This window comes from Dendrobates tinctorius, unplaced genomic scaffold (genome assembly GCF_039654945.1).
Source record: "Dendrobates tinctorius isolate UK_male_01 unplaced genomic scaffold, ASM3965494v1 ptg000241l, whole genome shotgun sequence".
Classification (NCBI taxonomy): Eukaryota; Metazoa; Chordata; class Amphibia; order Anura; family Dendrobatidae; genus Dendrobates; species Dendrobates tinctorius.
Window position 1 is genome coordinate 14816194 of NW_027361908.1, and position 13393 is coordinate 14829586.

Sequence of the window (13393 nt, forward strand, 5' to 3'; positions counted from 1 at the left end):
TTTGCTTCTCAGAGACTCTGCATCTCTAACTCACTTTAGTTGAAAACTTACCCTTCAGCTGTTTTTCATTAATATCACTTACTTTTCCAGCTTTTTGTTAACCCTGTCCCGACTTTTTGAGATGGTTTACTGCCATCATTTTCTAAATGAACTACTTTTTTTTTCAAATAAAGTGAAAAAATGTTTAAACTTCACCTTCCGATCTGAGTTCTATGCTCTGTTGTGAATAAAATTTGGCTATACTGTAAGAGATTTCCAAATCATTGCCTTCTTGTTTTCTTTACATTGACATAGTTTTTCAACTTTTTTTGAGAATGTATATCTGTGGAATGTGCCATAATTGTTTTTGGCTTTGGTGCAAAAACTTAGCAATATATTGACTGATAAACAATGAATTATTATAATCTTCATGATATAGTATGCCAAGACTGTTATTTGATGATTTTAGTATATTTCTGTCACAACTTCCTCAATAAGTGGAAGGTTTTGAAAATTCAGCTTCGACAAAGTGAGATCATAAATTTATTTTCCTTGAACAGTTATTTTATAGCTTTGAGCTACACAGAATTTTGATTTTATAATATTCTCAGTACCTTAGAGCGCGCTTACTTTACCATTTCTACTCAGCTTGGTCTGAAAATGATATCACATGTAACTTCTTTTTAGATTTTCATAAGAATACAATTTGTTTTACATTCTTCTGCTGATACCTGATTTACATAATACATTTTTGTAAGTGTAATCCTTGATTATTTCTTCTTTATATCTTGTTTCTGTTGATTTCGGTTGAAATTTGCAAATTGGCAGCTGACATGAATATTTTCCTCTTCCCCAAATTAGCATGCTGATGGAATAAATTACTGTCAGTCTAAAATAATTGTTTTTATTAGGACAGACATAAAAATGTTAACATTTCTTGCTTATAGTTGCATTGGTAACTCTTAACACTTGTGTCTATGGCAGTTTTGGGGTTAGGATTTTTAGATTTTTTTGTTTGTAATATTTGCTAATGTCTAGGTTTGATTTATGGCTTTAGATAAGACACAGCTTTTGCTCCTGTCCAGTTTTTAGCCTAATTAGCTGTTGTATCTAGACTGCATTTCAATAGTTTACATTAGGAGGTCTATTTGTCTACAGTATGGTTTCATTAGTAATGCTTTTCTGAACGTCTGTCATTAAAAAGTAATAAAGCAACTGCGTGCTTCATTGAGCTAGGTATTTAGCACTGAGCAAAAAATCTGACCTGTAAATGACATTGGAGGACATGAAGTGTCTAACCCACACTAATAAGGGAGGACTTGATGGCAGAAACTACTGACTTGGTGTTTGGAATTCATAGGGAGGTGTTTATTCAGTTAATGGCACATCATTTTCTATAATAATGCTTTGTTGGCAACTTCAAAGAAAGTCTATTAAACTCAATAATTACTTTCTGAAAGGTTGGAAATTGGCTCTTTTGTATGAAAGTGCCCACTGACATCACATTGTTGGCAGTGAAGAATGAAAATAGGGTATCTGTCAACAGCAGGGTGACATCTATAGAGGAATTTGGCGGAAGACAAGAATTCATTATATAAGGATGAGAGCTAAGTTCATGTGATATATTTTCATCACAATGGCTAATGCACAGCTGTATTATTTGAGGCTGCGGCCCTAGGTACTGGGAAAAATACACCAGGAAACCTATGCATTAGTGTTGTTTTCCCTTACTATGCTCTGGATCTGTCTGTAAATATGATTCATCATGACTAAAGTTGGTTATACACATTAAATCAAAGAGTCAGCTGAACCTATCAGTGGCATGATTAGGAAACAATCTCATGTAATTGGGGCAGCATAAAAGTCCATAAAATAGGAATTAAGCAAGATGGATTTGAATAATCCGATAAGCCTAAAAGACAAACAGCGGCAAGACGTTTTTGACAGTCACTTATTGCAATCTCTGTAGAAAGTTTGTATGTTTATGGGTGTTTGGGAAATACAGGATTAAACCAAATATAGTTAACGTACATTGCAACTGTTCTTGAGTAGGGATGAATAGACCCTTGGAAATTCGGATTCTGGTACACAACTTGACCTTTATTCTAAAGTTCGGTTTGGGTACCAGAACTTGAACTAGAACCATAACCTCATTGAAAACCATGGTGACCAAAACTTTTGAGCTGAAAAATTCTCTTTCTCTCTGCAACGGATTTCCCCTGGAACTCCAAACTTTGAAATGGATTTCTGGAAGAAGGCCGTGTTCTGCGTTTAGCAATGGACATTAACTGTCCGGTTCGAAGCCTGAACTTTTACGTTTGGGATCGCTCATCTGTATTCTTGAGATGTCCAACCAAAATGGCAGTGATAAAAGAAAGGAATTAAAATGAGCTAGCCCTATGCATGTGACGCAATGGAATTAAAAATCTCTCTAAAAAAAACTTGCTCCTGTTGACTGGTAAATTAGTTGACACTCTCCTCATATTTGGTTTGCATTTGCAATTGGGAAAAGTAGAACAATTATTTTACACCAATCCTTCCCTGTAGTGAAACTGCACCACCATTTCAGACTTTTTTTCAGAAAACCCAACAGCAATCAATCCACAGCCACACTAAAAATGCTTTATAAATTTAGTAGACTAAAAATGTGTCAGAAACAAGCTCAATTAAAAAAAATAAATAAATAATGGCCAGCTACATTTATAAATTCCATTCGTAGACTTTTGGAGACATTTAACTCTGTCCTCATATCTGGGCGACCCACAACCTGTTCCTTGTTTATCAATACAAATAAAGGGTTAGTCATCTTACAAAGTGATGGCACACCGTTAAATTATGTTCTCTCTGTATGATCGGGGTGGGTGCCTACAACTGTTACCCACAACATACCTGAGAATAAATCGGTTACAGAGCGGCTTTCCTACTAAACACCCTCCTAAGTTTTCACCTGCTGAGTAGCACAGAGAACTTCAGCCTACTTTTTTAACTTAAAAAAATTATTTATGGGAAATGGTACCCTTTTCTTGTCACATTCAGTGGTGGTTTAAGACTAATGATAAAATGATGCAGTATCCTCCTTATATCATCAATGGGATTCTGGTGTCTTGAGCCACTCATAATATGCCTTCTTTTTCAGGATGGGAATACCCTTTTAACTAGATCCCTGGTAATATATAGTAAAAGTTGCATTTAGTTTTTCTTTTCAAACAAATCTGAAACGTATGCAGATTATATGAATACTGTAGCTTATAAGGCATTGATGCTATTTCTTTTCCTTGGGTTATTACAAATCTTAATTTGATAGTCATAAAATGAGGAGTTTGCTTAAAGGAAACCTGTCACCATGAAAATGCAGTCCAATCTGTGGGCATAATGTCACAGAGCAAGATTGATATATAGTTTTGTGAGAAAGGATTCAGTAGAACCTGTATCACCTAAATCTCTGCTCTTTCTGGTATTGGGTCCAGTGAGAGGTCCTATCGGTAACTGACAGCTCTCTCTGTATGCAGACTTAAACAAATAAAGCTGTAAGTCACTGATAGGACCGCCCTCTGGACCCAAAATTCCAGGAGAAGAGGTGTAAATGATGAAAACACAAATTGTACTTACTCTTTTCTTACAAAACTGTATATCAATCTGTAACGCTAGCACGTAGCCAAGGGTCCCCCCCTCCACGACCAATTTCTGCATAGGAAAAGAACTGGACCTGATTCAGTTTTGAATGTGCTCCTTTAGTCATCCACAGTGTTATGTAACTGCAATTTACCTCTATAGAAATGTGTCACCTCAGTTGTTACGTCCCAAAGTACCTACTACACCATCTACCCTGGTATTATGCCCATATTCCTGTAAACATTGTTGGGTCTTTATCCACCATAGAATAAGGCTATTAAATCTAAGATCTAGCATAAAAAAATCACTTTGCTTGATAATTTCCTATCATAATAAAAGGTTGATTAAGATGAAAAGTGATTTACTTAAAAAAAAACGCACACACATACAGTGTATATATATATATATATATATATATATATATATATATATATATTGCTCAAAAAAATAAAGGGAACACACTTAAACAACAGAATGTAACTCCAAGTAAATCAAACTTCTGTGAAATCAAACTGTCCACTTAGGAAGCAACTCTCATTGACAATCAATTTCACAAGCTGTTGTGCAAATGGAATAGACAATAGATGGAAATTATTGGCAATTATCAAGACACACTCAATAAAGGAGTGGTTATGCAGGTGGGGACCACAGACCACATCTCAGTACCATTGCTTTCTGGCTGATGTTTTGGTCACTTTTGAATGTTGGTTGTGCTTTCACACTCGTGGTAGCATGAGACAGACTCTACAACCCACACAAGTGACTCAGGTAGTGCAGCTCATCCAGGATGGCACATCAATGCGAGCTGTGGCAAGAAGGTTTGCTGTGTCTGTCAGCGTAGTGTCCAGAGGCTGGAGGCGCTACCAGGAGACAGGCCAGTACACCAGGATATGTGGAGGGGGCCGTAGAAGGGCAACAACCCAGCAGCAGGACCGCTACCTCTGCCTTTTTGCAAGGAGGAACAGGAGGAGCACTGCCAGAGCTCTGCAAATGTGCCAGCAGCCCACAAATGTGCCTGTGTCTGCACAAATGGTTAGAAACCGACTCCATGAGGGTAGTCTGAGTTCCCGACATCCACAGATGGGGGTTGTGCTCACAGCCCAACACCATGCAGGACGCTTGGCATTTGCCACAGAACACCAGGATTGGCAAATTCGCCACTGGCGCCCTGTGCTCTTCACAAATGAAAGTAGGTTCACACTGAGCACATGTGACAGATTTGACAGAGTCTGGAAATGCCGTGGAGAGCGATCTACTGCCTGCAACATCCTTCAGCATGACCAGTTTGGCAGTGGGTCAGTAATGGTGTGAGATGGCATTTCTTTGGAGGGCCGCACGGTGTATATATATATATATCAGTTTTGACACCTCTGGTAAAAATTCTTGCTATTGTTGACAGTTAAACAAGTTGAAAATGACATGATTTCTAAAAAGCCTAAAGTTAAAGATGACAAGTTTGCTTTGTTTTTTACGCAAAAAAAAATTGTCATTTTTTTACATTACCCCAATTATTATGTGATCAGGAATATGTTTGGAATACATCCCCATATAGGGTCCCTAATGTCAAAAGTGCAAGTGCATGATAATAGGGGTTTAAATTTCTCCACAGATACAAGTCATGCGGCCACCGTTATGTTAATGGAAAGACCGATATACTAGTCTATAATGGATGTTTTCCAAACAGTACGTTACCTATTGATGACAAAATCTATGGAAATCCTGTGAACTGCAGCAGGGTCTGTTCGTACTTCCCACTGCCCAAATGGTCATTTTTAAACATTTCCTCAGGGGGCGCTACACTTTTGGACACTTTTTTTTATTTTATATTTATAAAAACCCAACCTCCTGTAACCTTGTGCCAAAAAACAGCAGCCATAGGTTCTTCTAAGCAGCTGCCTAGCACTCTGAAAATGAAAATGGTGGAGGCCCACAAAGAAAGAGAAGGCTATAAGAAGATAGCAAAGCATTTTCACGTTGCCCTTTCCTCAGTTCGAAATGTAATTGAAAAATGGCAGTTAACAGGAACAGTGGGGGGTCAAGATAAGGTCTGGAAGAGGCAAATCAGAACCCTGGCTTGACTGCAAGAGATCTTCAGAAAGATTTAGCAGACTCTGGAGTTGAGGTACCATATATACTTGAATATAAGCCGAGATTTTCAGCCCATTTTTTGGGGGCTAAAAGTCCCCTCTTGGCGTATAATCGAGTCATATACACCAGGGGGTCAGAGGGGGGAGAGGTGTTAGGTCACACCTACCCATCCTGGTGCTGTCTCTTCAGCCCCCTGCTTCTCTGCGATCTCCCTTCCTGTATTCAGCGGTCACGTGGTACCGCTCATTAAACTCATGAGCGGTACCACGTGACCGCTGAAGGCAGGAAGGAAGATTGCGGAGAAGCTGGGGGCTGAAGAGACAGCGCCAGGATGGGTAAGTATAGTGATACCTGCCCTGCATCCATGGCTGCTTGCTGCTGTCTGGCACATCATCTCTCAGTGATGTTCAGACAGCAGAGGGCGCAGTGATGTGGTTAGTGCACACTGCGCCCCCTGCAGTCTGAATGTCACTGACAGATGACATGCCAGACAGCAGCAAGCAGCCATGGATGCAGGACAGGTGAGTATCTCAGGTGCCAGCAGTGACACTGGCACCTGGCTCCCAGCAATGGAGAGGTGAGTATGTCATTTTTTTTATTTTTAAATGCAGCAGCAGCACACGGGGCATAATCTATGGCGCATCTTATGGGGGCAGCATATATAGGGGCATAATCTATGGAGCATCTTATGGGGGCAGCATATGGGGGAATAATCTATGGAGCATCTTATGGGGCAGCATATGGGGGAATAATCTATGGAGCATCTTATGGGGGCAGCAGATGGGGGCATAATCTATGGAGCATTTTATGGGGGCAGCATATGGGGGCATAATCTATGGCGCATCTTATGGGGGCAGCATATGGGGGAATAATCTATGGTGCATCTTATGAGGGCAGCATATGGGGCATAATCTATGGAGCATCTTATGGGGCAGCATATGGGGCATAATATATGGAGCATCTTATGGGGCAGCATATGGGGGAATAATCTATGGAGCATCTTTATGGGGGCAGCATATGGGAGCATAATCTATGGAGCATCTTATGGGGGAATAATCTATGGAGCATCTTATGGGGGCATAATCTATGGAACATCTTATGGGGCCATAACCTTTATGGAGCAGCATATGGGGCATATTATTCTATGAAGCATCTTATGGGGCCATTATTAACCTTTGTGCAGCATTATATGGGGTGTATTTTGCATGGAGCATCTTATGGGGCTATCATGAACTGTATGGAACATTATGTGGGGCTCCTGATTCAATATGGATATTCAAAAACATTTAACCTACTGATGTCTCAATTAATTTTACTTTTATTGGTATCTATTTTTTAAATTCACCAGTAGCTGCTGCATTTTCTACCCTAGGCTTATACTCGAGTCAATACGTTTTCCCAGTTTTTTTTTTGGTAAAATTGGGGGGGTCGGCTTACACTTGGGTCGGCTTATACTCGAGTATATATGGTACATTGTTCTACTCTTCAGAGACACCTGCAAAAATATGACCTTCATGGAAAAGTTATCTGAAGAAACCCTCTCCTGCATCCTCGGCATAAAATTCAGCATCAGAAGTATGCAAAAGAACTCTTTAGCCACAATGATCAACGCTATGTGTGGAGAAAAAAGGGCACAGAATTTCAGGAAAAAAATCATCTCACCAACCATTAAGTATGGGGGTGGATCAATGATGCTTTGGGGTTGTGTTGCAGCCAATGGCACAGGAAACATTTCCTGGAAAGAGGGAAGAATGGATTAAATTAAATTTCAACAAATTCTTGATGGAAACATAACACCATTTGTAAAAAAACTGAAGTTGAAAAGAGAATGGCTTCTAAAAAAGGGTAATGATCCTAAACACTCATCAAAGTCCACAATAGACTACCTGGAAATGCTCATGCGGAAGGTTTTACAATGACCCTCACAGTCCCCTGATCTGAACATCATTAAAAATCTGTGACTAGACTTCAAAATAGCAGTACATGTAAGATGACCCTGGAATTTCAAAGAATTGGAAGAATTTTCCAAGGAAGAATGGATGAAAATCTGTCAGACAAGAATTGAAACACGCTTTTCTGGCTAATCATGCAGGGTGACCAAACTTTTGTATCTGCCAATTTTTGTTTTTGTAATTTTTAACAAGAAAAAAAAAACAATATATACCGTATTTTGCGGATTATAGGACGCACCGGATAATAATCCATGCATCGTATAGCTTACCGGGGGTGGTGACTGCGGTAAAGCGGGGTCTCAGGGTCTCTGCTGGAAGAGGAGTGGCACTTTGCTGCTGGCCACAGGCTGGGATGAGTGGGTGTTCGACTGCGGGTGAAAATGGCTGCGGTGCTCTGTGGTGTGGGGGAGTCCACCGGCATTTTGTGAAAGCCCGGAGTCCCCCCACACATCCATTACTGTGGTCTTGTCTCCCGAGAGATCTCAATCTGAGCATGTGCCGCCCCCCGGCGACCATATTCCCGGAGGCTACTGCATCGCAGTGATGGATGTGTGGGCGGCTTTGGGAAAATGGCCACCGGGGGTGGTGCATGCTGAGATTGAGATCTCAGCAACGAGATCTTGGGTGCTGAGATCTCGTCTCCCGAGATCTCAATCTGAGCATGAACCGCCCCCGGTGGCCATTTTCCCGGAGGCCACCACATCGCAGTAATGGATATGCGGGGGGCTCCGGGCTTTCACAAAATGCCTTTGGAGCTCCCCCACACCACAGAGCACTGCAGCCATTTTCACCCACATCGGAGCACATTGGAACACCCCCTCATCCCAGCCTGCGGCCTGCAGCAACGCGCCACTCTTGCCTCCTCCAGCAACGACCCTGGGACCCAGCTCCACCACGGCTAAGGTATATCCGCACTATAAGACGCACCCCCCCATTTTCCCCCCAAAATTGGGGGGAGGGGAAATTGCGTCTAATAATCCAAAAAATAAGGTATATTTTGCCCTATAATACGAAGGAAGAGTTCACAATAACAGATATTTTGACCAAGAGTGCCCAGACTTTTACATGCCGCTGATTATATATATACTGTGTATATATATATATATACAGTATATATATATACTATATATATATATATATATATATATATATATATATTATACATTCATATCCTGAAAAGGTTTTATTTATGTAGAAAATAGAAATGCAAGATGTAATTATGGAAATAGCTGTCCAAATGATGGCAAACAGATAATGTCTTTAATGATTACATGTTTTAATGGGTATATTTACCATTAAGATTTATCTCATAAATTGTTAAAAAATATTAAACATGAGAACATTGTGCATTATGCTGCATGCTAGATGAATGCATCCTTGTATACACATATAATAATGTTAAAGTTGAAATGCTCACTATTGCATGAGTACTGAATTCTATCTACAGAGTTTTGTGTTTTTCATGATTTGCTGAATAAATGCATATCTTTATTTCTCTGCTACGTGGATTTAAAGTTACTATGCTGAAATGAATAAAATTTATGAAAATTCATTTTATAAATACTTTAGGTATAAAAAGTTCAAAAAAGTTCATGTTTAGTTTTTTCATTGTTTTGTAGGCTCCAAGGAAGAAAAGATCTGTCAGAAAGTGTCAGTCAGAACCACTATACGAAAAAGTGACTGTTTTAGTCAATACCCTGTAAGTAGAACATTATCTTGCAGCATTTTTCAATTAGAATAAAACAAATATCGTTATAATACATATATCTTGTGTCTGCTGTAAAGAGATAGTAGGAAAAACTAACTTCCCAGGGTGTGGTGCAACATGTGAGGGTCTTCAATAAAACAAAATGGTTCAAGGAAAATGCACTGACAGCCTATCATTTAGGATAGATCATAAATGTTTGATTTTTGAGGGTCGCCACATACATATAAGAACTTCTGTGCTTAGGTAAACATTGAAGAGGCACTTTGCCTTCGTTGCTAAACCTTAGCATAGGCTATCAGCATGTGATTGCTAGAACGTCCACAGATTGGTGATGACATTTCCTGAGGATTAGCCATCAATCTGCCAGATCCTTTTAAGACATCCATGCTCATTAGACTAGTGTCGACCGAGCCCACTGATATCAATGGGTTTGGCCAACAGTCGAATGTGTATGGTGCCACCAACTTTACTCCTACAGATGGTATTGTGAAATATAAGGATCTGGAGTGTCTGATTTCTGATTGCTTATTGTTTTTTTTATCTATCAACCACAACCATAGAGGTCTGTTAGTGTCTGTCTCATAGAGAACATAGGATTGCTTGACAAAGCAAGCACTCATGTAAATGGGAGAGTTGGGTGAGATAGCTGCTGGACGAAAAATTAGGCCTATTATCGTTTGGTGATTGCTAAATAAGATGTATGGGGGCTTTAGGGTTATAAATTTGGTGATCACTGTAGACAATCATTGGACTAAGTAGTCTTTCTTTGTCTATATCAGCATCAGTCTTGAATCCAAATCCAGGGATTGGTTGCAGCAGTCATCTGAAGTCGACATCACTGCTGCAGGCATATGAGCAAAGAGGTTTTTTAGTAGCAGAGAAAAGGGCTGAAGTGGTATTGGATAAGAACAGATGCATTTGGGATTTATATGTACAAGAGTCCAATGGAATAAAAAGAAAATTTTACCAAATGACCCGTATAATACAGCTATTCTTACATTCACCAACCATATCCGGTCAAAATCATCTACAGTATCTAATACACCTCTCCAGCGTTTTTTTAAATTTTATTGCAAGTAAGTTCCCTGCTCCTAGTTTTATACTTATCTGCTCCTGTCTTCTGTTATTGGCACCGCTCCGGTTGGTCTCCAGCAGGTTGTGACCTTCCAGATGGCTCCAGAGTTTTCTGGGTGATCTGGAAGTCACAACTCAATGTCAATCTATGAGAGACAGAATGAGACCAGAACAACACCCTCATAGACTTGCATTGATAACTTGTCACTGTTAGCTCTGATTTCTGGTCAGTCCGAAATTGGGGTTACAAGATGATGGATCGGGACCTGAGGAAAGCCAGGAAGAGCTGAAGACAGCGGCTGGTAAGTATAAGACTAGGGCCAGGGAACTTAGATTAGTAGCACCACTCCAGAGCTGAAATAAAACAAATGTTGGAGTGGCGCTTTATTAGTGTATGCAGTTTGTATTGGGAAATCCAGTGACAGATGTGCTTTAAATATGTGCAGAACATAATTTGATTAAACTTGCTCCATGATTATGTACTTATTAGCAGGGGACACGTCACAGGATGTCCACAGGCAGAGGAGTTATCCTGTTGATATTCTCCTGACAAGACAATAGCCAAGCAGTAATGTAAAAGTAAAAAGGCAATGTTAGTAAAAAGGCAGCTAGAAGTGTATTACAATAATCTATTGAACTGCTTTTATAATGCTTCACTACCTTTTATAAATCTAGCACATTTATTTATTTTTTTCATATACTAATACAGAACTTTAACAATTTATACATTTTCAACAGATCACTGTGGCTTCCTGTGATGGAAAATGCCCGTCAGCAACAATCTTTAATGTAAACATTGATAGCCATATCAGATTCTGTAAATGTTGCCGCGAGAATGGAGTACAGAATCTGACTGTGCCACTCTACTGCTCAGGAAACGGGACTGAAGTGATGTATGTCATTCAAGAACCGCTGGACTGTTCATGCCAGTGGAATTAAACAGACTGTGCATACAGCACCATGAATTCCTTCCGACAACGATCCTGTCCTATGCACTGAACGCACGCGCTGTGCCTATTCCGTGTCACTGATCTCCCCATCAGCTGTGCCAAGCAATTCTCTACACTATATGCATTTTGTCTATTTCCATTTATATCACACAGTGTATACTGATTTATATCTTCACTCTAAATAATTTCCAAATGCTAAAAAAAGTTTGATAAAAATTCATATTTTCCCAAGTCAAACTTTTTAACATGCAAAGATGGATCAGTATATTAAATCTTTGCATGTGTGACATAATCCAAATGTATACTTGACTTATGGTGCATAATGCCGACTTGTACAATATATCTTTTTATTAATGATCCAAAATGTGCCATGATTTTTGTATCCAAATAATTCTTAACATTTTGTTTAGAGATCACAATATATTGTTATCTGTAAGCCCAAAGGTATGTTTATGACTAATGACATGCAATACCCATAAGAACATAAAAGATAATACATGTACCATTGCAATCTTTTTGTTTGTATATACTCGAAGGGCAATGTATTATAATAAATGTAAAATCAGAATTATGTATTGGGATTTTATGTAATAGAATTAATAATTCATATTATGTATTATTTATTTCTGTTGCTTATGTTAATGTCAACACATTCCTCCATGCACTGTTGACGGTGTCGTTACTTAGTGTCTCCAGTGGGGCTCACAATCTAGATTGAAATCTGGAAGGAAACCTACATAGATAAGGGGAGCCTTTAACTTAGGGCTCGCTCAAAACCTGTGTATTGTGAGCATAATGTGTTATTCAGTAAGGCAGTCTTCATCTGCAAGTTTTTTCTCAGCCTGAATCGGGCAGAGGAAAAAAGAATCGCAGTATGGCTCCATGTATCGGACGACACTCGCCAATGCAAGTCAATGGGTGCGAGAAAAAAAAAAACGGATGGCACACTGACCATGTGTATGCCGTCTGATTTTTTTACTCACACATCTCAAAGGAACCAAGAAATTTTATCAGCCAAGCACAGGAAGTTCACAGCCAGAACCCTGAGACTAGATAGAATAGAAAGATATGCTGCAGATATATAATTTTGAAAGCCCCCTACATATAATAAATTGGCATCCTTTAGGGTGCTTAGTCTGGTTTAACGTTACAAATAATACAAAAAATGATGTTGGGTCCCCCCTATTTTTTATAACTAGCAAAGGAACAGCAGACAGCTGAGGGATGATATCAGGGCTGCCACTAGGAATTTCGGGGCCCCATACTGGCAAAATTTTAGAGCCCCCTTGAAACTCCACCCAGGCTCCATCCCAGTTCAGCCTCCACCCTTCGAACCTTCCACAGTCCCACCGCCCACTCTTGGAAAAACTCAACTTCTCCACCATGTCCTTATCAATCAGATATTAGCAGTTCCCATCAAACACCAGATCACATACATAGCCAGCAACTTTTGCTCTGGCCAGAAGAATTTTTAAGGCGCAACATGGTAGACTCCTTTGGCCGGACCCTACTCCTCTATAACCTATTAAATTTAAATATATTTTTAAATATTTTTCTTTAAGGTAATAAGTCACATACATTGTTTTTTAAATGACCATCAATACAACATTCAAGGGACAAATACCATCACACCATGACCAGACCATATATTACCACCACATAGTGACTGAATACTATAATACTGATCATTAATAAAAAGCAAATAAACACAATACTAAGTGACAATATATACAGGAACTCTGTATTTACTGTCGGTGCACAGGTAATACAGCGATCACCAGTGACATTATACACAGAAGCTCTGTACATAGTATACAGAGTCAGTGTACAGGTAATACAGTAATCACCGGTGACATTATACACAGGAGCTCTGTATATAGTGTCAGTGTACGGGTAATACAGTGATGACTGGCAACATTATACACAGGAGCTCTGTATATAGTGCAGAGGTAATACAGTGATCACTGGTGACATTATACACAGGAGCTCTGTATATAGTGTACAGGTGATGTTTGTCCTTCGTAGTCGAA

At 39.5% G+C, this 13393-nt stretch overlaps 1 protein-coding gene across 1 annotated transcript in view; it reads left to right on the plus strand.

Moving 5' to 3' along the window:
• Positions 1-11931, plus strand: part of OTOGL (otogelin like) — a 356745-nt gene extending 344814 nt beyond the window's left edge. Inside the window, exons 56-57 of the mRNA XM_073556969.1 lie at positions 9251-9330; positions 11152-11931. Of these exons, the coding sequence (XP_073413070.1) occupies positions 9251-9330; positions 11152-11352 (281 nt within the window). The 3' untranslated portion in view covers positions 11353-11931. The remainder of the gene's footprint in view (positions 1-9250; positions 9331-11151) is intronic.
• Positions 11932-13393: the final 1462 nt, after the last annotated feature.